At 44.3% G+C, this 27,537-nt stretch overlaps 1 protein-coding gene across 2 annotated transcripts in view; it reads left to right on the forward strand.

The window, feature by feature from the left end:
* Nucleotides 1–22,027, forward strand: part of FER1L6 (fer-1 like family member 6) — a 120,401-nt gene extending 98,374 nt beyond the window's left edge. For both annotated transcript variants that reach the window (XM_079984092.1, XM_079984091.1), the window contains exons 31-41: nucleotides 171–296; nucleotides 1,878–2,005; nucleotides 6,585–6,755; nucleotides 7,884–8,044; nucleotides 9,676–9,818; nucleotides 10,829–10,917; nucleotides 13,061–13,159; nucleotides 14,467–14,708; nucleotides 16,438–16,601; nucleotides 18,610–18,710; nucleotides 20,866–22,027. In XM_079984092.1, coding sequence (XP_079840218.1) covers nucleotides 171–296; nucleotides 1,878–2,005; nucleotides 6,585–6,755; nucleotides 7,884–8,044; nucleotides 9,676–9,818; nucleotides 10,829–10,917; nucleotides 13,061–13,159; nucleotides 14,467–14,708; nucleotides 16,438–16,601; nucleotides 18,610–18,710; nucleotides 20,866–21,052 — 1,611 coding nt within the window. In that variant the 3' untranslated portion in view covers nucleotides 21,053–22,027. The remainder of the gene's footprint in view (nucleotides 1–170; nucleotides 297–1,877; nucleotides 2,006–6,584; nucleotides 6,756–7,883; nucleotides 8,045–9,675; nucleotides 9,819–10,828; nucleotides 10,918–13,060; nucleotides 13,160–14,466; nucleotides 14,709–16,437; nucleotides 16,602–18,609; nucleotides 18,711–20,865) is intronic.
* The last annotated feature ends 5,510 nt before the right edge of the window (nucleotides 22,028–27,537 follow it).

The raw sequence follows: 27,537 nt of genomic DNA on the forward strand, positions 1-27,537 counted from the left end.
CACTGTAATAGCATGTAATCTTTTTTTTTTTAAGATAAGAGCTGAATGCATTTGTAAAATAAACAACAACAACAACAACAAAAACCCACTGCAAGCATGGTATTATGTCTGCATCTGCTGATTTTGGTTTGGCACTAGGAATGATCTATATCCATGCTGTGTATTAACAGGGCTGTTTCTGCATATACAAAAGTCCAGAAGACAGCTGCTCAGGAGACGGAGGCCAGCCAAGAATCCTGCAGGGCATCCCTCCCAACCACTCGGTGAAAGTTCTCATCAGAGTATACGTTGTCGCAGTAAGTATAACCAATGGCTCTGTTAGGTGCGGAGTCTGGGGCAAAAGCCTTGGACCCTGAAGCCCAGCAGGGCATGAGCAACAGGCAGCACCTGACAGGGGCGGGGTCAAGCCATGACACACTCAATGAAGCCAAGCGCTGCATTGGCCAGACTCTATCTACCTGCCAAAATGGCGGGTAGGCTGGAGCCTTGGTCAGTGCAGTGCATTGTCTGGGATTATTTGTTGATTATACTTCCCTATAAAACTACAGTGGACGCTCGGGTTGTGAACAGGATCCATGCGGGATGCACGTTTGCAACCCGCAGCATTTGCAACCCATGTCTACGCATGCACGGGTTGCGATTTGGCGCTTCTGCGCATGCGCAAAGCGCAATTTAGCGTTTCTGCGCATGTGTGACCGCCAAAAGCTGGAAGTAACTTCCGGGTTTCAGTACTTCTGGGTTTCAGCGGTCCGTAACCCGAAAAAACGCAACCTGAAGCGTCCGTAACTCGAGGTATGACTGTATTACAAAAAAAATACAGTGGTACCTCTGGTTACATACGCTTCAGGTTACATAAGCTTCAGGTTACAGACTCCGCTAACCCAGAAATATTACCTCGGGTTAAGAACTTTGTTTCAGGATGAGAACAGAAATCGTGCAGCGGCAGCGCAGCAGCAGCAGGAGGCCCCATTAGCTAAAATGGTGCTTCAGGTTAAGAACAGTTTCAGGTTAAGAGCAGACCTCTGGAATGAATTAAGTGCTTAACCCGAGGTACCACTGTAGTATGAATTAAGCACAGCTCAGTCTGTAGAGCGTGAGACTCTTAGTCTCAGGATCGGGAGTTTGAGCCCTATGTTGGGCAAAAGATTCCCACATTGCAAGGGGTTGGGCTCATGGCCGGATTGAGGTTTGATAAGTCCCTAAGCTACTGAAGGTAATGGGGCCCTTTATATGTCCAGCTGTCCTTTGTCAACAACAAATGGTTGCTGTTTTTTGTGTTGAATATATGCTGTATGGTACTTTATGGACCTAATAGGTATCTAAAGCCATTTGCCACTGTTGCTGTATGTAGGTTTTATTTTATTTGTTTTTTATCTTATATTTTGGAAATGTACATCCAGGTGTGTTTTTTCCCTTTAAATTTTTTGGGAGCCCCCAAAAGAGTGGGGCCCTAAGCTATAGCTTGTTTAGCTTATATGTAAATCCGGCACTGGTTGGGCTAGAAAATAACCCTCATATTCCCTTCCAGTTCTGCAAGTCTATTATTCTAAGTATAAATACAAATTGGCACCACTACCCCTGCCCTGGAACAGTATTTCAGGATTCACATAACAATTCTTAAAAACACAGTATAGTCTGCAAACAGAATTAAGAATCTTCTATTTAATGTAATACCAGTCATTGTTGTTTTCTTAATTAATCTATAATCAACATAGAATGGTTTGGTCTTCTTAGGGGAAAATAGGATCAATAGATAAAGATTTAACTAAATTAATTCAGAAAAATGAAATAATTAATGGAGTCACTTGGTTGTTGTTTTTTACTCTAGATTGGTTATACAGTTTGGGATGTATTAATAATTTTTTCTCTTATTGTAGGCATTTAATCTTAGTCCAGCTGATCCAGATGGCAAATCAGATCCTTATATTGTGCTTAGGTTGGGAAAAACAGAAATTAAAGACAGAGACAATTATATTCCGAAGCAGCTGAACCCAATTTTTGGAAGGTGAGTTTATTTTAAATTGCGTAATGTTCTGGATGTCATGAATTAGCTGCAGACAATTTCTCCCCCCGTTATTTAGGACAAAGTACATTTGTTAAACATTGATGCATGTCTCTTTAGACGCTTTGTAAATTACTGATTAAATTCTTGACAATGTGTCACATTGTCTAATTGCAAATTATTTGGCTTTCAAGTTCATCCGGCGTTTCCCCAAATAAGTTTTTTGTTGCTTCATCTCTTCTCATGCAATAGCACCGATGACCTTGACCACCATCGTCACCAGGGATGTAAGCCAAGCCTGCTGCGACTATCATAACAAAAATGTTTAGGCCAGGTTTGCATTAGAATTGCATCGCATTTCAATCAGGATACAATTTTTAATCCAGTCTACAGGGGTTGCTTTGGCCATGTAATAGGAAATAGGAAACCAAAGATATTGGTACACAGGAGAAATGTTAGTTATTTCAGCATATCCATGTATTCAGTCAGCATGCTAATGGCTAATGCAGGAAACCGTCGGTCTGTTAGCTCATATTAATAAGCTGCGGTATTATTCCTTGCATTACTCAGGGAGTCAGCAACACGATGTCGGAGATCCTTTTTTTTTTGTATATAATTTTTTATTAGTTTTCCATTTAATAATATACAATCATATCATTGTTATCCACTTTACCTCTCTGGCTCTTTAGAGCACATCAATTTCCTTCCCTCCCACCTCATGGCTTTCAAAATCAACCTTTATATCATTGCATTTCATACGTTTTCCAATTCTAGTTTTACTCATTACAAAAAGACATTAAAATGTAGGTTAAAATAAAAAGGGAGAAAGTTTCTCATTGCGAGTCTTCAGACAACCCTGCTTGTTGTTGTTGTTGTTGTTGTTGTTGCTGTTGTTTAGTCGTTTAGTCGTGTCCGACTCTTTGTGACCCCATGGACCAGAGCACGCCAGGCACTCCTGTCTTCCACTGCCTCCCGCAGTTTGGTCAAACGCATGCTGGTAGCTTCGAGAACACTGTCCAACCATCTCGTCCTCTGTCATCCCTTTCTCCTTGTGCCCTCAATCTTTCCCAACATCAGGGTCTTTTCCAGGGAGTCTTCTTTTCTCATGAGGTCGCCAAAGTATTGGAGCAATCTGTCCTTCCAGTGAGCACTCAGGGCTGATTTCCTTCAGAATGGAGAGGTTTGATCATCTTGCAGTCCATGGGACTTCAAGAGTCTCCTCCAGCACCATAACTCAAAAGCATCAATTCTTCGGCGATCAGCCTTCTTTATGGTCCAGCTCTCACTTCCATACATCACTACAGGGAAAACCATGGCTTTAACTATACAGACCTTTGTTGGCAAGGTGATGTTTCTGCTTTTTAAGACAACCCTGCTAGTGATGTTAATCGCTTACAGTAATCTTTCAAATATCGTATAAATTTACTGCAGTCCTTTTGGAATACTTGATCATTCTGGTTTTGGATTTTTCCTGTCAGCTTCGCCATTTCCGCAAAGTCCACCATCTTCATCTGCCACTCTTCTTTCGTTGGTACTTCTTGCTGATTCCATTTTTGAGCTAAAAGAATTCTTGCCGCTGTTGTTGCATACATAAACAGTCTTTTATCTTCCCTTGGTATCTCTTCACCCACTATACCCAATAAAAAGGCTTCTGGTTTCTTAACAAAAGTATTTTTAAACATTTTCTTTAACTCAGGTGTCAGAGAACCTTCCAGTACCTCTTACGGGACCCGTGAAAGTTCTTGTAAATATCAGCTCAAAAATCCACAATCTACGAGAGACTGTTTGATCATCCTGCTCTAAGTTCCTGCTTGCCTTGGCTTAGTGTCTCTTACATTGTGCATGCCCAATTATTTCAGCAGATATCAGGACTGGGCCACCCACCCTCTTTTCAGAACACAGGAGAGGTGCAAATAATTTCTGTCCAGTGCCAGATTACCACATAGGCACTGGCCTATAGGCACCACAACTTTTAGGGGACCTGCGACAACAGATCACAATAATACTGATTAGATCTTGAAAGAAAATCACCATCTCAAGCTTCCGTAGCTTTTTGTTTAATAATATGATATGTTAGTTTGTTTAATAATTGTTAATGTTTCTTTCATGTAATAAAATTGGTTTATTAAAGTTGTCGGCAGGGATAATAAAAAATAGGTGGGACTCAGGAGGCTCTGTAGTCTAAACCACTGAGTCTCTTGGGCTTGCCAATCAGAAGGTCAGCGGTTCGAATCCCCCAGACAGGGTGAGCTCCTGTTGCTCGGTCCCAGCTCCTGCCAACCTAGCAGTTTGAAAGCACGCCCAAAAGTGCAAGTAGATAAATAGGTACCGCTCCGGCAGGAAGGTAAACGGCGTTTCCGTGCGCTGCTCTGGTTCGCCAGAAGTGGCTTAGTCATGCTGGCCGCATGACACAGAAGCTGTACGCTGGCTCCCTTAGCCAATAAAGCAAGATGAGCGCCGCAACCCCGAGTCGTCTGTTCCTGGACTTAACCATCAGGGGTCCTTTACCTTTAAAATAAAAAAATGCATTTAGGAGATAATTTGTGATGGGCCCCCCAAGATTTTCTTGAAAGACCTACACTGGCTCCCAGCACATTTCTGAGCACAATTCAAAGTGTTGGTGCTGACCTTTGAAGCCCTAAACAGCTTCGGTCCAGTATACCTGAAGGAGCGCCTCCACCCCCATTGTTCTGCCTGGACACTGAGGTCCAGCACCGAGGGCCTTCTGGCGGTTCCCTCATTGCGAGAAGCAAAGCTACAGGGAACCAGGCAGAGGGCCTTCTTGGTAGTGGCACCCGCCCTGTGGAACATCCTCCCACTAGATGTCAAAATATAAACAACTACCTGACATTCAGAAGACATCTGAAGGAAGCCCTGTTCAGGGAAGTTTTTAATGTGTGACATTTTAATGTATTTTTAATCTTTGCTGGAAGCCACCCAGAGTGGCTGGGGAAACCCAGCCAGATGGGTGGAGTACAAATAGTAATTATTATTATTATTATTATTATTATTATTATTATTATTATTTTATTTAATTTGACACTGTATATTAAGGTAAAGGTAAAGGTACCCCTGCCCGTACGGGCCAGTCTTGACAGACTCTGGGGTTGTGCGCCCATCTCACTCAAGAGGCCAGGGGCCAGCGCTGTCCGGAGACACTTCCGGGTCACATGGCCAGCGTGACAAAGCTGCATCTGGCGAGCCAGTGCAGCACACGGAAACGCCGTTTACCTTCCCGCCGGTAAGCGGTCACTATTTATCTACTTGTACCCAGGGGTGCTTTCGAACTGCTAGGTTGGCAGGTGCTGGGACCGAGCAGCGGGAGCGCACCCCGCCGCGGGGATTCGAACCGCCGACCTTTCGATCGGCAAGCCCTAGGCGCTGAGGCTTTTACCCACAGCGCCACCCGCGTCCCTACACTGTATATTAGGGGGTGGCTAATATGAGTTTCTTTTTTCCAGTGATGGGGGGGGGGTGGACATGCCTTTACCATTTTGTGATCCCATTCCATTTCCTTCTCTATTTGATGTGTCAGCCATGTTGCATCATTCCATACACACACCACCAAAACAGCCGTTTGGGATTTGTTCGATTTTTTTTTTTTAGCTGTGGGTATCCTGTTTTGACCCAAGATAATCATTATAAGAACTTGATAACATTTGGAAATTGGTCCCTGTTTGCTTGCTTTTCTCTTTCTTCTCTGTCTCATTCTACATGTGTATTTTAAGATTGTAAGATTGAGGGCAAGAACTTTTGCAGGTGGGTGGAGAGGATATTGATCTGTAAGCTTTTCTGGCAGCATTTCCAGTTTTTGAGAGGGATATAAATGCTTTGAATTAAAAACAAAATCCATAGAACATAGAACTTGCTGGAGTGGATAGAGATGCCTCTATGTATGTAGAGAAAGAAAATTCAAGAAGGTGAATTTCGTAACTGATGTCCACATTAAACCAAACAGATGGGGAAGCCTAGTTTAGTCACATTTTCAGCTATAATAAAAAATGAGTGTTGGTCTCACATTTCAATACAGTGGTACCTTGGGTTAAGTACTTAATTCGTTCCGGAGGTCCGTTCTTAACCTGAAACTGTTCTTAACCTGAAGCACCACTTTAGCTAATGGGGCCTCCCACTGCTGCCACACTGCCGGAGCATGATGTCTGTTCTCATCCTCAAGCAAAGTTCTTAACCCGAGGTACTATTTCTGGGTTAGCAGAGTCTGTAACCTGAAGCGTATATAACCTGAAGTGTATGTAACCTGAGGTACCACTGTACTGGGAAAATTTAACTAATAGCTGGCTGTAACACAGACATGCACCCTGCAGAAGAAGACTATTGGTTCAGGGGTTGTTGTTTTTCTGGGGTGGCCAGAAAAATAATCATTCCAAGGATAATTTTTCAAAAGCTTTCCATCTCTAATTTTTTGTGATGGCCTTTTTGGATTAAACTCTCAAACCTGTGCTATGTTCCTATAACTTTAACACCCCACTCCTAAGCCACTTTATTCCAAATTAAGTCCCACTGATTTCAGCGAGATTTCTCTGAAAGCGAGCATGACACAATTTTACCAATATTTCTGCCGTAGGTCGTTTGAAATCCAGGCAACTTTCCCTAAGGAATCTCTGCTTTCAGTCTTGATCTACGACCATGACATGATTGGTTCTGATGACCTCATTGGAGAAACAAAAATCGATTTGGAAAACCGTTTTTACAGCAGACATCGAGCTACCTGTGGGTTGCAGAGCCAATATGAAATGTAAGCTTCTTTCCAGACACAAGGTCTCTGTAATTGATCAACAGCCTGTGAAGTTTCAGAAAGCTCCTAATGTAGGGATGGTGAACTTCCAGGCCTTGGGCTGCATTTGACTTGCAGTCGAATTTCGTTCATCAGTCTGCATCCCTTCCTGCCCATCAGCTGTTCAAAATGGAGCAGCTGAGAAGGAAAAGAGATTTGGTGTTGTACAAAGTGTGCACGAAGATAAGCTGCAGAAGATCGATGGGAAAAGCAGAAAGACAAATCTGTGTTCCATGCAAACATGCAAAAACTTGCCCATTCAAATCGCATACAACATTTCAGATGCAGTTGCAGTTTTTGCAGTTCAGATGCGCATTTGCATTGTTTGCCATTACAGAGCTGACCCACTGAAACCAATGGACCCAAGTTAACCATGTCCATTATTTTCAATGGTTGCAAGGTTTTTAGCTGGGGCAATCAGAATAAGGTCCACTATTTGACTGCTGATTCAGGACCCTAAACTGTGTTTTAAATTATTGACTTTTTATTTTGTTCTGTGTATATCACAATGTTCGTTTGTTGCCATGGCCGATGGCTGATGCAAATAATGTTTCATTCATTCATTCATTCATTCATTCATTCATTCAATGGATCTACTTTGAGTAGAACTTAGCTGGATGCAGCCTTAAAGTTCTTTTTGCCATTCGCACAGTCAAGCAGATAAAGGGTATTGGACAGCTTTTATTACAAATGTTGTGTTAAAAGAAAAGTCGATTGAGAAAACGAAAGGTGAAACTTGAGTGGCGTTTCTAAGAATTGAATATATGCACTGCTTTCTATGCTTTGTGTGTGCCTTTGTGTGTGAGTCTGGGTATATGTTAACCGTGTGTTATAGTCTGCTGTCACAGTGGGAAGACATCCCTCCCCCTAAACAGCTGACCACCAGACTAATGTAGTCCACAGCCTAAAAAGGTTCTCTGTCTCTGTTCTAATGGGAACTAGACGTTCTTATGGCCAGGTACTACTCTAGAGCTCATCCAAATTGAATAGTGCCTTCGCAGGAAATGTTCTCATGAGCTCTGTTCTGAAAGGAATGTTGGCTTTTAGAAACTGCTCCATCCATCCAAAACCATCTTCTCTCATTCGCAGTGAAGGGTATAATGCCTGGCGAGATGCCACCAAGCCAACAGAGATCCTGACCAAGCTCTGCAAAGATAACAAGCTGAGCGGGCCCTACATGCAACCTGGGAAGATACAAGTAGGCGACAAGGTCTTTACAGGGCAGACGGTCTTCCAGGCAGATGAGAACGGTAACTGTGCTGAACAATGGTCTTTACAGTCTGATCTGCTGCACCACAAATGTTTTTTCGTAAAGCACTAACAAAGCTGGCTCTGCATTAACATACCCTCCAAGTGTCCCAATTTTCCAGGGATGCTCCTGGAATTACAAAAGCTACAGTGGCGTAGCAATGGGGGGGATGGGAGGCAGTGTGCCCCGGGTTCCACATCTGGAAGGGTGACAAGGAAGCACCCTGCAGGACACTTGCCCTGCCGCCCTGGCCCAGACGCAGTGGCATGAGCTGCCATTGCGCCACTGCAGCTGCATGTGGAGGATCCTCTGTTCGCGGCTTCAGCCACAAGCAGAGGATCCCGGTGCCGGTGGCAAACCGCTATGTACAGCACATGTGCAGCGTCGCATACATGCACTGTATGTAACCACGCCGCACATGCGCTGTACATAGCAGTTTGCCACAGGCGTCGCTCAAGCACCGTACAGATGGCGATGGGATCCCTCCGTCGCTGCTGCAGCTGTGAACGTAGGATCCTCCGTTCCCGGCCGCAGCCGCAAGCAGAGGATCCTGGCACCGTTCGTATAGTGCTGGAGTGGTGCCGCCGGCAAACTGCTATGTACAGTGCATGCGCAGCGTCGCTACGTACAGCGCATGCGTCGTACGTAGTGACGCCGCACATGCACCCTATGTAGCGATACCCCAGGTGTCACGACGCCTTCGTTCGTCCCTGAAAAGCTATCCCAGCTGCTTTTGATGATGGTGATGATGATGATGATGATGATAATAATAGATAATTTATTTATACCTCGCCCATCTGGCTGAGTTTCCCCAGCCACTCTGGGCGGCTCCCAGTTGAGTGTTAAAAACAATACAGCATTAAATATTAAAAATTTCCCTAAACAGGGCTGCCTTCAGATGTCTTTTAAAAATAAGATAGCTGCTTATTTCCTTCACAACTGAAGGGAGGGTGTTCCACAGGGCAGGCGCCACTACCAAGAAGGCCCTCTGTCTGGTTCTCTGTAACCTCACTTCTCACAATGAGGGAACCGCCAGAAGGCCCTTGGCACTGGATCTCAGTGTCCGGGCTGAATGATGGGGGTGGAGACGCTACTTCAGGTATACAGGACTGAGGTCGTTTAGGGCTTTAAAGGTCAGCACCAACACTTTGAATTGTGCCCAGAAACGTACTGGGAGCCAATGCAGATCTCTCACGACCGGTGTTATGTGGTCTCGGCGGCCACTCCCAGTCACCAGTCTAGCTGCCACATTCTGGATTAATTGCAGTTTCCAGGTCACCTTCAAAGGTAGCCCCATGTAGAGCGCATTGCAGTAGTCCAAGCGGGAGATAACTAGAGCATGCACCACTCTGGCGAGACAGTCTGCGGGCAGGTAGGGTCCTGGAATGTCCCTGTTTCAGCAGTCAGTGTTGCCGCTGCCGAGCTCAGGGAAGAGGATGAGCCAGCTCATGTTCCAAGCAGTGGCGGCTGCAAGGGAGCATTGCCTCTCCATGCCTGCTGCTGCTGGCCTCCTCCCTTGGGCAGCTCTTAGCAGCTGCTGAAGAGAGGAAGAGGAGATGCCGCCGCCGCTGCTGCCAATGCCCAGCCTTGCTTGATGTGACAGCTCATTTTGTGCTCTCCTGTCTTTTGCAGAGGAGCCAGTGGAATCCTATGAACACCTTGCTCTGAAGGTTTTGCGTTCCTGGAATGACATCCCTGGGGTTGGATGCAAGCTGGTGCCCGAACACATTGAGACACGGCCCTTATACCACAAAGATAAGCCCGGCATGGAACAGGTAAATGCTTTAGCCTAGATAAATGGCAAAAAATGGAAATCATGGAAAGCTGGGTGGTTCCAGGCTGTTGCTATCTTCAGCCAGGATTCAGTCACATTCAAGCCCATCCAGGTTGGGCAATTATACTTAATTTGGAGTTAACGGCATGTCTCTGAATCCCAGTTGCTGAGAGTCACAAGTGTTCCCACTTGTTGTGCTCAAGTCCTGCTTATGAGCTTCCCATATAGGTATCAAGTTGCCCTAGGGGACGCAGATGGCGCTGTGGTCTAAACCACTGAGCCTCTTGGGATTGCCGATCCAAAGGTCAGCGGTTCAAATCCCCGCAACGGGGTGAGCTCCCATTACTCTGTCCCAGCTCCTACCAACCTAGCAGTTCAAAAGCACGCCAGTGCAAGTAGATAAATAGGTACTGCTGCGGCAGGAAGGTAAATGGTGTTTCCTTGTGCGCTGGTTTCCATCACGGTGTCACGTTGCACTGGAAGCGGTTTAGCCATGCTGGCCACATGACCCGGGAAGTTGTCTGTGGACAAATGCCAGCTCCCTTGGCCTGAAAGTGAGATGAGTGCCGCAACCCCATAGTCACTTTTGACTGGACTTAACCATCCAGGGATCCTTTACCTTTACCTTTTTTTATCAAGTTGCCCATTGTGAGAAAAGGATGCTGAACTAGAAGGGTTCGATCCAGCAGAGCTCTTCTTGTGTTCTTATGCAGCAGTAGCTCAAGCTTTAGTACAGGCATAGGCAAACTCGGCCCTCCAGATGTTTTGAGACTACAATTCCCATCATACCTGACCACTAGTCCTGTTAGCTAGGGATGATGGGAGTTGTAGTCCCAAAACATCTGGAGGGTCGAGTTTCCCTATGCCTGCATTAGTAGATGCAGGGTTGTCTGGAATTAGCTATGCAGATGAAGGGTAGTATACACATTTTAATAATAATAATAAGTCTTGCTATTCTGTAACTGAATTTGCACCTCATTCGCCTGCATTTTCTTGTTTTCTTTCCTGAAGGGCCGTGTGCAGATGTGGGTGGACATGTTTCCAAAGGATATGCCTCTCCCTGGGCCGCCGGTTGACATTTCACCCAGAAAACCCAAAGGGTAATTCATTACATGCTCCCCTCTGCCTGCAAATATACATTCCCTAGCTTCTTGTTAATACTATTGCATCTTCCTAGGGATATGTAAACTGGTTGTCATGCAGCTTAAAACCTCGAGGAACTGGAACATCCTTTTCGTTTGCAATAATCTCCCTTCTGCTTTCTATCCCTCATCAGCAATCTTTAAAAACCCTTTTTTATATATAAAGCCTTGTAAGGAAAAATGAAATTTGCAAAACACTTATTTATTAACAAAGGCAACTGCACAAGAAGTAGCTGTGGGAGCTTATAAAAACTGGGCTGGAGGCAAGACAGCCAGAATGGTTTGAGAAATAGTTTCACTTCCCATTGAGAACCCAAACTTTTTTGTTTCTGGGGTCCAATGGCAGGGAGTTTGGCAGTTCCCCCCAGCTCAGACCATTAAGGCAGGAGTGGGGAAGTGGGTTCGGCTGGTGGGTCAAAACCTTATCTCCCCTACCCCTGTGAGCCAACTTTTGCAGGTGGAAGTGGAGCAATCTATTAATCCCCTGATGCCTCAATGATACGAGGGCACTTCGTTTTGCCTGCACACATGGTCAGCTGATCGTTGGGGCTTGCAAAGCGCCATGCATGGAGCTTTCAGTGCCTGCATAGCACTGTTCATGGAACTATGCAAGCTCTGATAATTAGATGATCATCTGCATGGGAAAAGAAGGATTGCCTGATATAGTTTTGACTTCAGGTGATTGAGCGGTGGGTGGGCTGTTAGTTAAAGGTGTGACAATTCCAGGCTCTGCATCAACAGTGAATGAGCATCAACAGAAACAGTGTCTCACTGTTCCCAACTGTTGTACAAAGGAATCTAGAACGGTTCCTCAATTAACTTTCCTCACTTATTTCCAATCTTCAGCAGCTGTGCTTCAGCTGCTTTCCACCTCTAGATACTTAAGGGGCCATGTTTCTTGGGCCCCCTGAAAAGCTGGAGGTGCTCATGTTTGTCCCATTGTTCTCACTGGTCAAAGAGGTTCTGCAGGTTTTCAAAACCGTAGAAATTTTTTTTTCCCATAATTGTTTTCTTTTAATATTTGTTGCTCATTAACTGCACTATTACCCAAATGGTAAAGCTGGAGTCTATTGCAACAAAGTTTGCAGATTTGCCAATTGCCCCTTGTTTGTCAGAAGATTTCTGTTTGGGCCTATAGTTTGAGGTTACTTGATCTACATAATTTGAGATAACAAAACATATAACTTCATTGAATACGCTGCTCAGCTAGAGAGGGTGTGTTGAACGCCAAACAGATAAAAAAGCCAAGGAAAATTCAAGGTTCATAAAACTGTTTCAACAATGGCTTTTTGGTAGCAATTTTTTTTTTAGTCTGGAGTAATTTCAGAGAAACGATTAGTACATCAATTATGTTCAGTCTGATGCTGACTCTATTAAGCTTTCGCCTCTCTCCATGAAGAATTAATGAAGGGCTAAAGAAGTAGTCTTCACAGCAGCTAAGAAGTTTTTAATGCTATCAATAAAGCATTTTTTCCTTGAAAGAAAGTTCGAAATACCAATAATGTACCTATCAGTGCAAAACATTAGATCACAGTGTCAGAAGAAGCCATGTTACATTGAATTCAAACTCTCAGCGGTGGCCTATGGTACAGTCCTATCATGTAACCGTAACAAGGACTGTGCTGAATGTTTGCCCATTTCAAGTATCAAGCAGAAAGTTGTGCTTGGAGATGGGACGCAATTAACTTCTGGAAAAGCCTATAAACATGTTACCTTCTTTGATAACTTTTACTTTTCATTTTCTCTCTTTGCTAGGGCTGCCATACTGTTTGCTGTTGCTTGTTCCTGGTTTAATTCCTCCCCACTCCTTCCTAGCATATCCCAGTTAGTTAGGAATCACACTGTGAATGTATGAAAGCATGACATTTGTGCTATTTTAGGTTCTCCTCAGAAAAAAAAAAGAGGAAGGGCCCCATTCCCCCCCCAACCACTTCCTTTTTCTCATATTTAGGCAGCTTAAAATTAGAATCTGTCCCCCCAAAATGTGACCAAAATGATTGACTTCAAATTACATTATGCGGTGTTTTGCTAATCTAACTTCACATTCTGTGCTGGCTCTCTCCCCTTCTTCTTCCTTTCCCACCCTTCTTCCTCTCCCAAGTTATGAACTGAGAGTGATAATCTGGAATACAGAAGATGTCATTTTAGAGGATGAGAATATCTTCACTGGACAAAAATCAAGCGACATCTACGTAAAAGGGTAAGTTTGCTCAGGCACGGCCTGCGGATCTCCTCATTTATCCATTGACAGGGTGGATTAATTTATGACCCGAGCCATCCATCAAAAAATAAAATAACATGAGTCACAGCTGTGACTAGCAAGTTCTGTGCACACACATGGATGTGACAGCTCCGTGGCCTTGGCATTTTGCTGCAATGGCTCATTGAGAATTCAACCCCTGACTAGAATTAAGCAGGCACAGAACTGACATGCATAGAAAATGAAGTCCTACATTTCCACGAGGAAAACTCAAAACTCGCAATAATAGGTAACTAACCAGCAGGGCCGTCTTACCCATAGGCTCTAGGGGTGCGGGGCACCTAGGCGTCGGGCTCTCAGGGGCACCAGGCCGAGAGTCCGGGCCCCCAGAGTTGAGTCCGGGGAAGAGCCCACCCGTTGGTTGGAGCGCCGCGGCGGGCTCTTCTGCTGCGGGCAGCTCTGCTCTGCAAGTTCAGGGGTGACCAAGCCCGCGAGACGCTGAGGCAGCCAGCCGGCTACACCCTCCTGCGCACCTGGGACTGGGCAACCGGGGGGGGGGGGTGCCGGGTGGATTTTTGCACCCCAGTGCCGAATATGCTTAAGACAGCCCTGCCAACCAGGATGTCTTTGAGAAGAGGATTTGACAAATATATGGGAAATAAGGCTATCAGTGGCTTCTAACCCTGATGTCTATGTTCTCTCTCCAATGTCAGAGGTATTGTTGTTGTTGTTTAGTCATTTAGTCGTGTCCAGCTCTTTGTGACCCCATGGACCAGAGCATGCCAGGCCCACCTGTCTTCCACTGCCTCCCGCAGTTTGGTCAAACTCATGTTGGTAGCTTCGAGAACACTGTCCAACCGTCTTGTCCTCTGTCGTCCCCTTCTCCTTGTGCCCTCCATCTTTCCCAACAGAGGTCAGAGGTATTATACACCTGAATTCCACTTTCTGGAAACAGCAGGAGGGGAGAGTTCTCTTTTTGCTTGAGTCCTGCTTGTGAGCTTCCCATGGGTATCTAGCTGGCCCAGCAGATAGCCCTGGTATCTCATACCTCTTTTAGATTGGGATGGTGCGCAACCATATAAGTATGAACTGTTAGGGCCAAATGTTAGAAAGATCACAAGAATCACAGTTCAACAATGGTACAGGATGCCTAGCTAAATGGTGAAATGGTCTTGGAAAAGTTAAGAGAAACAAATTGGACAGGATGCTTTATGCATGAGATGTGATGTCTTGATACAAAGAGTCGGACTCGTTCCTTCTGGCTCCACTTGATTCTTCTTTTGTGCACTCCATGTTACCTGCAACAGATGGGTGAAAGGCCTGGAAGATGACAGGCAGGAGACGGACGTGCATTACAACTCTTTGACTGGAGAAGGGAACTTCAACTGGCGCTTTGTGTTCCCGTTCCATTATCTCCCGGCCGAGAAGCAAGTGGTGGTCAGCAAGAGGGAGAACATATTTTCCTTGGAGAAGACGGAACGCAAAATCCCTGCAGAACTGGTGCTCCAGGTGTGGGATTTTGAAAGGCTTTCCTCTGATGACTTCCTTGGTAAGCCCTGAACGGAGCAGCATGATCTGGATCTTGAACAGCGGTGGGAATTTTGAACAAAAGGCCGACAGATTATGGGCTCTGCTTGGGTGGAATTTTGTGGACGGTGGTGGGATACGCAAGTGGGACATCAAATCTATGGGAATGTTCAGGGTGGCAGGAGAGGATATATTGTTTATTAATATCCTTCCTAATTTGCGCTAGCAAGTTCCTTTACTTAGCAGAGTGCATTCACCTTTACAAAGCAGAAAACTACAGTCATACCTCGAGTTAAATGCGCTTCGGGTTGAGCACGTTCGAGTTGCGCTCCGCAGCAACCCTGAAGTAACGGAGCACGTTACTTCTGGGTTTTGCCGCTCGCACATGCGCAGATGTTCAAAATGACGTCACGTGCATGCGCGGAAGCGGCGAAACGCGACCTGCGCACACACAGACGCGCCGTTGCGTCTTGCGTTCCGTTCAGGATGCGAACGGGGCTTCGGAACGGATCCTGTTCGCATCTCGAGGTGCCACCGTAGTTGCAAACTCGTGTGAGTTTCTTAAGACAATAAGCAATTCAATTTGGCTTGTCCAGATTGAAATGTGTTCTGATATTTTCCTGGTAAGACCCCTTGAATCCCTCCTAAAATAATAAAGACACCACAGTCTTATTCATAAGTAACAAAAAGAAAGTTTACTCACGATCAGGCAGAGCACAGTGTGATCCCTGAAGGCAGGCTTTAGGCTTAAAGTTTCAAACATATACAAACAGGTTTACTCCATAAGGGAGATTTACCTAGTGACTGCAGGCTAGCAGTCCAGCAGTTCACAGGACAAAATGAAGATGGAAAAGAGAGAGAGAATGGCAACATGCCTTGTCCTTTTACCAGGTCTGGAAAGGTCACGCCTATCCACAAGTAGAGTTTGGATTTGATATCCCGCCTTTCACTCCCTTTAAGGAGTCTCAAAGCGGCTAACATTCTCCTTTCCCTTCCTCCCCCACAACAAACACTCTGTGAGGTGAGTGGGGCTGAGAGACTTCAGAGAAGTGTGACTGGCCCAAGGTCACCCAGCAGCTGCATGTGGAGGAGAGGGGAAGCAAACCCGGTTCCCCAGATTACGAGCCTACCGCTCTTAACCACTACACCACACTGGTCACATGCAAGGAATGATGCTCCAGCCCAGGAGGAACAGGAAGTTTTGACTGGCTGGACCTAACATCCTATTGCATGTCCACTCTAGGAAAACAAGGAATGTTGTATTTGACTGCTCCCAGTGGATTACATCCCACAGTATCGCATCTATAGCACTGGGGAGGTGCTGTAGCTTAGCTAGGAAAGCACCTACCTTGCCTGCAAGTATCTCCAGGTAGAGCTGAGAATCTCCCCTATCTGAAACCCTGGGTAACTGCTGCCAGTCATTGCAGACAACAATGAGCTAGATGGGTGAATGGACTGACTCTGTATCTTCCTGTGTCCCAGATACAGCCTCACTTAATCATTAACTGTTAGGCTCTTGTATTAGCTTTAATGGAAGTTTCCATGCCATACATACAGACACATAAGGAGTTTCTTTTCCATTTCCTGCATCCTCCTCTAATCGCCACAGCTACAGTTACGGGAATTTATTGGCAGGTTATTCACTTCTTAAGCATGTAGGGGCATGAATTTATCAGATTTGGAAGCTGTTCTTGGAAAGTCCAGTTGGTCTTGGAATAATGTAGAATTTGACCTCTCTCGCCCTCTCCCAGGCTCCCTTGAAATGAACCTGAATGGCTTTCCTCGAGCCGCCAAAACCGCCAAGAGCTGCGACCTAAACATGGTCATGGCAACAAGTGAGGAGAACAAGATTTCCATATTTCAACAGAAGAGGGTCAGAGGCTGGTGGCCTTTTGTCAAAGCTGGGGAGCTCACAGTAAGTAATCCAATATTACCTATTTAAAAAAGCCTTTAGATAGGTCACACTGATATCACTGACAGATGCTTCTTAAAAATATGAAGGATGTGAAGACTCAAATATCGCATGGATCAGCAGCATAGTAATTTGACCTGTCATAATTCCAAATGCTGGCTTTTATCATAATTGGATTCCCCCCATCCCCATATTCTTCTGATTTCCTTCTGGTTTGTGATTTGATTGTTTACTTGATTGTTTATAAGATTCCTTAGCTCCCCTTCGGCATAAGGTCCCAGGGCAGGTTATAGAAATATAATCATATACAGTGGTACCTTGGGTTACTTATGCTTCAGGTTACAGACGCTTCAGGTTACAGACTCTGCTAACCCAGAAATGGGACCTTGGGGTAAGAACTTTGCTTCAGGATGAGAACAGAAATCGTGCTCCAGCGGCGCGGCAGCACCAGGAGACTCCATTAGCTAAAGTGGTGCTTCAGGTTAAGAACAGTTTCAGGTTAAGAACAGATCTCCGGAACAAATTAAGTACTTAACCTGAGGTACCACTGTAGTTATAAAAGCAAGTGAAACCATTATAAGCAAAACAGAACCTGGTGATCAGGTTCCAGGTGCATCTAGCTGGCCACTGTGAAAGCAAGATGGCGGACTGGATGGGCCATTGGCCTGATCCAGCACGCTCTTCTTATGTTCTTAGAGTCTAACTTCCTGTGTTACTCAGATTTCAGCGCTTCGTTTCATACTATTTTCGCATCTGTGTAGCGCTGAGTAAGTGCAGTTTTCAGGGAGAGGATTTATGGCAGATGAAACAGCCATAATTACTCCAGAAGGATCTTTTCAGGTTGGGGGGAAAGATGTGTTTATTCCCTGAGGAGTCTTTCTAATACTTAAAACATGCAATTCCCCAATCGCTTCCCCCCAAACCAACCCCCACCACAGATTTTGTACAGTCTCATTGCATTTAACTTCCTCATCATTATTTCAGAGGATGTGTGTGTCGAAGACATCTTATCTTAATTAAATTGCAAGTGCAGGTTGTAAGATAGTCGTGAACATGCAGACTCTGTGCATCTGCGTCACAAAAAATCCAGCTTTTTCTCTGCAGTTATAATCATTGACCGTGTACTTTTAATACAGTTGCAACAAGATAATGTCAGCACTTTGAGAGACGACCCTTATTTGAGATATACTCCAAAATTTTAACTCCTGGCTTAGAAACACAAATTTGACAGGCTCATAATACTCTCTTCATATTCAAGGCAAGCATTAGAAGCCCAAACATTCCTTTCTGGCTCAGATTTTAATGGAAGGTTGGAGCACTGGGAGATGTTATTTCCCCAGCACAACTGCCATCAGTAGCCATGGGAAAATTGCATTTCCCAGTGCTCTTTGTGCTTTGCATGCTACAATAGCAGCGTGACAGGCATTAGAGAGGGAAGGAAGGAGAGATACCTCCCTCTATCTCGACCCCCCTGCCATGGGAATGGCAACAAAGATAAATGGGGTAGGAGTTTGAAAAGAAGGGAGCAAATCAGAGGGAGGCCCAGTGGAGAGGTTGGGGGGGAAAATTGGATCATATTGTGTTCACTCTGTCACAATCCAGTGTGCAAGAAGGTCTGAATTGGGCTTGGAATAAGCTGAGCTCTTTTCTGAATTTCGGGGAAATAATTTGGTTTTCCCTTAAGCCCATCCTCATCATTAACAAAATGCAAAATTAATATAAGGATGAACATTATAAGTGAAGGAACACAGGAACACAGGGAATGGCCTCATGGTCAGACTTCCAACCAAAAATTAATTTAATGCTTAATTGTTTAAGAATTAATTGCTAGTCATTTGTAAGTAACAATTATTAGTGGTTTATTGTGGTTAATGATTGTTTTAGCCCTCTCAACTTATGACTTCATAGCACCCGTTTTCTAAAGGAGAGCTCTCAAATCCCAGTGAACGAAGAACTCATTATGTGTTATTTATGTACTGTGAGTCAAAACAGGCTCTCTTTTTCAATCTAGGGCAAAGTGGAAGCCGAGTTCCATTTAGTCACGGCAGAGGAAGCCGAGAAGAATCCCGTAGGCAAAGCTAGGAAGGAGCCGGAACCTTTGGAAAAACCCAAGTAAGTGAGGTCGCTATGTGTATGCATGCGTTTGGAGATCTGTGAGCAATCTCTGAGCTGGATGCTCAAAATGAAATGTCTGGAAATATGAATTATTATTATTATTAAGAATGTAAGAAGAGCTTGCTGGAGCAAAGCCCAGGACTCTGTTCTCACACTGGCCAACCTTTTGTTTCTGAGAATCCCACAAGTTGGGCATGAGGGCAACAGAACTCTCCCACTCATGACACTGCCTCCAAGGTCGTACAAAGCCATCACACCTAGTAGACACTGACAGCTTCATCCTCCACTAATTTGTCCAATCTCCTTCAAAATTGTCCAGCTTGGTAGCCTTCACTATATCTTGTGGCAGTGAGTTCCATAGTTTCGGAACGCGCTGCATGAAGAGAAACCTCCTTTTGCCTGCCCTGAACCTTCCAACATTCAACTTCATGGGTGGCCCTGAGTTTTAGCTATTGTGAGAAGGGAGAAACATCTCTCTCTATCTCCACTTTCTTTGCACCATGAATAAGTTTGGGTACTTCCTCTCTTGTCCATCACCACCCCCTTTACTAATCTGATATTAAAAGCCCCAATCCATTCCTCGTGGTGGGCGTTGCTCCAGTCCCTTGATCATCTTAGTTGCCATTTTGTTCATATTGTTGACGGTTTGGAACAAGGGTTCGTTCCCATCTGCCCTGTCCCTTCTGCTGATAGTTGACTCACTCCATGATGAGCGAGGACTGTGGCTCAGTAGCAGAACATCCATTTTGCATGCAGACAGCATCTGGTGCATTCTCCAATATCCCAGCATCCCTGGAAGAGATTCCTTTCTGAAGAAAGAGCTGCTGCCAGTGTAGACAGTATTGTGCTAGATGGGCTAACAGTCTGAGTTGGCGTAATGCAGTTTCCTACGTCCCTTGGACTACTGCAATGCGCTCTACATGGGGCTACATGGAAACTACAACTAATACAGAATGTGGCAGCTAGACTGGTGACTGGAAGCGGCCTCCGAGACCACATAACACCGGTCTTGAAAGGCCTACATTGGTTCCCAGTACGTTTCCGAGCACAATTCAAAGTCTTGGTGCTGACCTTTAAAGCCCTAAATAACCTCGGTCCAGTATATCTGAAGAAGCGTCTCCATCCCCATCGTTCCACCCGGACACTGTGGTCCAGCGCCGAGGGCCTTCTGACGGTTCCCTCACTGTGAGAAGCCAAGTTACAGGGAACCAGGCAGAGGGCCTTCTCAGTAGTGGCACCTGCCTTGTGGAACGCCCTCCCACCAGATGTCAAAGAGAAGAACAACTACCAGACTTTTAGAAGACATCTGAAAGCAGCCCTCTTTAGGGAAGCTTTTAATGTTTAATAGGTTATTGTATTTTAGTGTTTTTTTGGAAGCCGCCCAGAGTGGCTGGGGAAACCCAGCCAGATGGGCCAGGTAATAGTAATTATTATTATTATTATTATTATTATTATTATTATTATTATTATTATTGGAAATCCCAAGGATTAAACCTGGGACTTTATCTCCAAGACCTTGTGAGGCTTTGAACACTACCCCCGATTCCTTGGACATGACGTCTGGTGCATCGCGAGGCACTGGAAGTTGTGTTGGAGGCCCTCCAGTGTGGGTACTGAGCACCCATAACAAAATTTTTGTGGTTTTTTTGTTTTGTTTTTTGTTGGAAGCTCTGGGCAGCTTCCAACAGAATATTAAAACACAATAGTCTATTAAACATTAAAAGCTTCCCTAAACAGGGCTGCCTTCAGATGTCTTCTAAAAGTCTGGAAGTTGTTTTTCTCTTAATAATAAGAAGAATAAAGGATTTGTTGTTGCCATTCTCCCGCTGTGCAAGATAAGGCTGACTGTTCCATTCAGCCTTATTTTCCTTCCTATCTTAATTGACTGCCCAAACTTGTGCGACTCTGAAAAGCATCTAGGAGAGAGAGATGCATTATAACAGCCCGTTTTGGTTTTGGTTTTTTATAAAAATGTACGGGAAATGGGGGAATCTGTATCTTGCTCCAGTTCTCATAGTGATGAAGTTTTTGCCCAGCCTAAGTTCCAATGCCTTCCCAAGATTAAAATGATAATGCAATTACTTTGGATAAATATGAATCTGACAAAATTAATATGTTCTCTCTTTTTTTTCCCTCCCCTTTTCTGATTTAGCCGGCCAGACACTTCCTTCTCCTGGTTTGTGAATCCTTTCAAGTGCTTTTTCTATCTCATCTGGAGAAATTACAAGAAATACATCATCATCGCACTATTCCTACTTATTCTGGTGGTATTCTTAGTACTTTTCATCTACACTCTGCCTGGTGCCATCAGCCGTAGGATTGTTGTAGGGAGTTCTTAGAAGAGCTTTCTCTCTCCATTATGACATGACCATGTAGAAAATAATAATCAATACATATCTCAGCTTATTTTAACGATGCTCAGAATAACACATCACCCTGTATTGTAGGATATTCAAGTGTAGTCCTAATAAGAATGGGCAGATCTGTCAATTTTGGTTTCTCTTCGGTTCTCGTTTCTTCCAATCTTAAACATGACATTTCTTATCAGTTGTGCAGAACTATGCCACTGACAGTAACATTTGGAAGTGAAATTCTGGGTTGAAAATTCAGTGTAAATATTAGGAATGTCCAAATTTCCTGTTCCAGTTTGGATACAGTCCAAAACAACTGGTTTATTTTGCTGGAAGCCAATGAAATATCTGCAAATCTGATTGGTCTGCTGTGTTCCAGACCAGGTGTCCTTTGTGCTACACCTGAGCTAAGTTCTGGCAGGTTGATGGTGACATTGGCAGCCCATGTCAAGCTTCAGTCAGATACCTTGTTGCTACAAATACATAGATGGCACTTTTCTGGCTTAATCCAGAGAATTCAGGAGTCCGTAAAAATTCAGGATGTCTGTGACTCTGATGTCAAAATCTGTATCTGAGTTGCTGAGTGTTACATATTTGCATGGTTGCTTATGTTGTTGTGATTTCAGGGGGACTTAAGCGCAATAACTTTCTCAAGCTTGTAACTATTCCTTGCAATCCAGAGAATGCAGTCTGCATGATGCGAAGAAGAGGGCTATAAAATCTGGATTGCTTGTACTATGTATGCAAAAATCTGCACATGTTGTAATATTAATGGGGGGAATCCAAAAACATGGTTCCATTTCTGCAAATTCATGCACATCTACTTGCTCAACAACATGCACATAACTCTTGTATTGCACTTGTAGTGTGTTTTATATCATGGGTGCTTTGGTATAAATAATTAACTACCGTGTACATTAAATATGAAATAGCATTCAATGTATAAAAGATTATTTGCAATTACACTGTATTTGTGTTGTCTCTCAGTGTGCCTCCCTGCCCCCCAAATGTTGCTGCCACTACTGCCGTGTTTTATTTCCAACGTGATTTTTTTTTTTTTTTACAAAAACCAAAAGAAGCCAGCAGACCTTAAAAAGTGACGGCTCAAATCATTTCAGGAGAAATAACTGTATTGTGCCTGGAGGAACCCAAAATAACACATGCTCACCAGTGACAAATGAAGGGAAATGAAAGCGCAGACAGAGCTAGTTTTTATTGGGAGCTGGAAGACAGATGGAGAATTAATGGGGAGAGAAGAAAATTCAGAAATGCTTGCAGGGAACATCCACTGCAGATGCACTGCAAAAACGTTTGCACAATGTCTGGGCCTTCGGTGCAAAAGATCACAGCAAAGGTAGTGGCAGTTAAGTGGTAAAGCAAATGGGCAGAGTGCAGGTGCATGACAGGACGAGGCAGAATAACTTCCATAAGCAAAGTTCTTACTGGCAAGTTAGAAAAAGGGTGGTGCTGTAGATTAAACCACAGAGCCTAGGACTTGCCGATCAGAAGGTCGGCGGTTCGAATCCCCACGACGGGGTGAGCTCCTGTTGCTCATTCCCTGCTCCTGCCAACCTAGCAGTTCGAAAGCACATCAAAGTGCAAGTACATAAATAGGTACTGCTCCGGCGGGAAGGTAAACGGCGTTTCCGTGCGCTGCTCTGGTTTGCCAAAAGCGGCTTAGTCATGCTGGCCACATGACCTGGAAGCAGTACGCCGGCTCCCTGGGCCAGTAAAGCGAGATGAGCGCCACAACCTCAGAGTCGGCCACAACTGGACCTAATGGTCAGGGGTCCCTTTACCTTTACCTTTACAGGTAGGATATAAATGTCTCAATCTGGCACAGCTAACTCAGGTGCAAAGAGGGATGTTTTACTCTTGCCCGTGAGAAAAGTCTATATAATTGTGATTCTTTCCTTTTATAGCTGGCAGCAGCAGCTCACTATGTGAATACAGTCGTACCTTGGTTTTTGAACAGCTTAGTTCTCAAAAGTTTTGGCTCCTGAACGCCGCAAACCTGGAAGTTACTGTTCCGGTTTGCGAACTATTTTTGGAAGCTGAACATCTGATGGGGCTTCTGCGGCTTTTGATGGGCCGCAGGAGCTTCCTGCAGCCAATGAGAAGCTGCACCTTGGTTTCTGAACGTTTTGGAAGTCAAACGGACTTCCAGAATGGATTGCATTTGATTTTGAAGGCACAACTGTATTTGTGTACGCATACAGGAGATCACCAACCTTTTTCAGCCCTTGGGCGTATTTGCAAAGTCGGGAAACTGTTGAGGGCACAACACACACACCACAACCTATTGGCGACAATTGAATGATTCTTCCAAGATTAATTTCACCAGTAGAAGGGATTTTAGGGGAGTCCTTTCTGTGGGGTGCACTGCAGTCAACACGAGGGTGTGCAAACTTCATTCAAGTCTTTACAGCATTGTGTAGAGGGGCGGGGGACACAAAGCCACAAGTACTCAGACAACGGTCTCTGCTATATGTCTTGAGATCATCTTTTTTTGCACATATCTTAGAGGAGGAAGAGAAACTCCAGGAAATGGATCTACAGGTCTTGAACCTTCCCATGTCTTTAGGTTCTTTTAATTACATTGTTAATTTATTTATAAATGTATTGATTTTCCACTGACGCGCTTGCCACCCTGGGCTCCTTTGGGAGGAAATGCAGGATAGAAATTTAATAGCATCACGTTTTCTCTTATTTATTTTATCTCAAACATGTTTATGCTTCGGTTCATAAGCAAACACTTAATGAGCCCAGCAGACCTTCAGGCAGCCTACAAGATTAAACAATAAAGCAATTAAAATGAAAAGCCTGCCCTCTCTGCTTGCTGCCCAAGACATTGCCCCGCTTCCGTTCCACTTGGGGTTTGATGGCCATACGAAGAGATGCTGCCACTTTGCCAAATTGCCACTGCACTGAGAGTCCTCTTGGATTCTCATACATTTGCGTACAAAAGTGCAAAAGGCTTTGATATCTCATACTGACACCCTTAATTCTGATACATGTACTAGACTTCTTGCACTTCTAGCAATACTGATGGCTGCATGGAGAGAAGTGGTTGCTGGGCATCAAATTTAATAAATTTGATTAATAATAATAATAGGATTAGGAAATATAATCTCTTGTGGGTCAACAAAGGTGAATGGATCCTTTGGGCAAAGAACAGCTCAGGTTTTTTTGTTGAAATTGGGTGTTTTCATCTCCCACAGCGTTGCTTAATGGTTTGTTTTGTTTTCATATGATCATTTCCACTGGGGATTTCTTTTAAATGGTTATTGTTTCCATCAAAATGGAGAATTCTTACATTCAGATTGCTGCTATAGAACACCAGGGAATAAGTCATCACCATAGATCATTGCCTCTGCTGAGAGACTATCCCGCAGTAGGGAAGATTTGCTGGCAGGGCTAAAAGGCAATGATCTGCAGCACCTCACTGTGTGATGGTGGATTTTTATCAGTTGTATATAGTTAGGGCTAAACCACACTTCTGAAGCTGAGGCTCCAATACTTTGGCCACTTCATGAGAAGAGAAGACTCCCTGGAAAAGACCCTGATGTTGGGAAAGATGGAGGGCACAAGGAGAAGGGGACGACAGAGGACGAGATGGTTGGACAGTGTTCTCGAAGCTACCAGCATGAGTTTGACCAAACTGAGGGAGGTAGTGGAAGACAGGAGTGCCTGGCGTGCTCTGGTCCATGGGGTCATGAAGAGTCGGACACGACTAAATGACTAAACAACAACAACAACAAAACCACACTTACCTTTTCCCCCAGTCTATCCAGGTACAGGACCGCACTTAAAAGCGCCTCATCCAAACATGGTTTTTTTCATTTTAGCTCAGAACTTCCCCCTCAAAACCCTGCTCTTTAGTGCTTAATCAGAGCAAATTTGGGTTCCCCATGGATTGTCATTTTCTCCAAACGAGCTTTAAAAAGCAGAGTGGAAAAGAGGGTGTTCAGACATGGCGAAAGACTTCCTTAGGGGTATTCAAGGAACCCAGATCTTGATTTAGTGAAAGCAGGAAGTGGCGCCATATTGAATGGTCGGAGAGGGGGCATAGATCTAAGAAATGGGTTAGAGGGATGCACAGCTCTGAACTTCCAGCAACTGTACCGAAGGGAAGGTCCCATGGGAGTTCGGGACTCTGCATGAAAAAATGAGAAGTCGCGGTTGCTTAAGGGTTTTCATGACAGTCCTGGCATTTCCTGGGCAAATGGAGACTATGGATTTGGAACTTCCATAACTACCATGCTCTGTCCTGTATATATTTGGCTAATCCTTGTTAAAGTTGTATGAACTAGATTGTTGTAGGTCCTGGGCCACCATTTCCCTTGCTAGCTCATCCATATGCCAAACAAATTACACCAGCTGATTCAGCCCTGCAAGAATGTATCAGCCTCAGAAGTGACTCGAAAATCTTGCACAATACCAATAATCACTGGTGAACGTAGAGAGGACATCTTGTCAGGCCTGCTGATGGGGGCCTCATCTCTTTCACCTTGTGGAGGGGCAAACATGATCGATCAAAGAAATCAGATGTGCACAGCAACAACTTATTCCATTTGCAATCACACTAAAAAAAATTTGCTAACTATCATAAAGTCAGATCCAGTGCTTTTTTTCTGGGGGGACGCAGGGGTATGCATATCCCTAAACATTTTGTGAATCTTTGTGCTTTTGTCCATTTACTGTATTTATTTTGCCCGATTTGAACTATAAAATGGTGGTTTTCTTGAGTCAAAATGAGAGCACCCCTAAACATTTTTTTAAGAAAAAAAGCAGTGGTCAGGTCTAATGAAAAGAAGCAAGGGAAATGGTCTTGAGTGGAACGCTTTGATTCTTTGGCAAGTTGTGCCAAGTAATATCATCAAGTGGAGCATATAGTTTCATCAGCTATCTTGGCTGTGCGGAGCCGCTGCTCACCATGAATCAGCACTGGCAGGATTGGTAGCAACAGCAGCAGATAGATCAAGGGAAGTAATAGTGCCACTGTATTCTGCTCTGGTCAGACCTCACCTGGAGTACTGTGTCCAGTTCTGGGCACCACAGTTCAAGAAGGACACTGACAAACTGGAACATGTCCAGAGGAGGGCAACCAAAATGGTCAAAGGCCTGGAAACGATGCCTTATGAGGAACGGCTAAGGGAGCTGGGCATGTTTAGCCTGGAGAAGAGGAGGTTAAGGGGTGATATGATAGCCATGTTCAAATATATAAAAGGATGTCACATAGAGGAGGGAGAAAGGTTGTTTTCTGCTGCTCCAGAGAAGCGGACATGGAGCAATGGTTCCAAGCTACAAGAAAGAAGATTCCACCTAAACATTAGGAAGAACTTCCTGACAGTAAGAGCTGTTTGACAGTGGAATTTGCTGCCAAGGAGTGTGGTGGAGTCTCCTTCTTTGGAGGTCTTTAAGCAGAGGCTTGACAACCATATGTCAGGAGTGCTCTGATGGTGTTTCCTGCTTGGCAGGGGGTTGGACTTGGTGGCCCTTGTGGTCTCTTCCAACCCAATGATTCTATAATTCTATGATTCAGATATCTCCTGTGCTTATGATAATATTTTAGCCTCTTCCTTTAGCAAAGTTTCCTTTTGAAATGCTAAAGTTTTATTTATTTTTGTTAACTTTGCTTGCATTAAATGTGCATTCTGTAGCCGACCCTCTTTGTAAAATGTTTTATTTTGAAATCTTTAAGATAATATTTTAGTTTCCTGTTACTTGTGTTGCTTTGAATACATACTTTCTTCAGGTATGTTTTACTCTGAATAGTTTTATTCGACGTTTCAATGTGTTCTAAACCACTTCAATTTTTATTTTGCTTAAAAATATGAAGCAGTATAGAAATGAAATTAACAACAACAATGGCAGGAAAGTGAAGCAGTCCTTGATGTCTTTTCAGTCTCAATTGCAGTCAAAACAAAATGTAGAATCCTGCCTCACAAGTTCAGTTTGGTCTTTCTTTTTTTCCTTCCTTCCTTCCTTCCTTCTTTCCTTCCTTCCTTCCTTCCTTCCTTCCTTCCTTCCTTCCTTCTTTCCTTCCTTCCTTCTTTCCTTCCTTCCTTCCTTCCTTCCTTCCCTCCCTTCCTTTTCATTTCTTGCAGATTGTACTGCTTGCTAGCACCGTCAACACCTTGAACAATTTTGTCCCCTGCTGTGCGAAATTTGTCACACTCCATATTTCCCTGTCATGTATTCTCTCCCTTGGGCAGGCAGCCTTCTCAAGCCATTTGCCCAACTCTTCCCCCTTCCTCCTCCTTTCCTACGGAGCACATTTCCTGAGTGCGGCCAGAGAAGCTTTCCATCTTCTCCGAGCTCCTGTCAACAGATCCTATGACTGTTTGACGATAAGTGGAAAGAGTTCTTTTAAAAATAGACAAAGCTAGACAGATGGCTGGTATCAAGCCAGAACCTGTGTAAAAAGGTCTTGTTCAGTTACTGTTTATAATGTAGCTACAACTGCATAG

This window comes from Podarcis cretensis, assembly GCF_951804945.1.
Source record: "Podarcis cretensis genome assembly, chromosome: 7".
NCBI classification, from domain to species: Eukaryota; Metazoa; Chordata; class Lepidosauria; order Squamata; family Lacertidae; genus Podarcis; species Podarcis cretensis.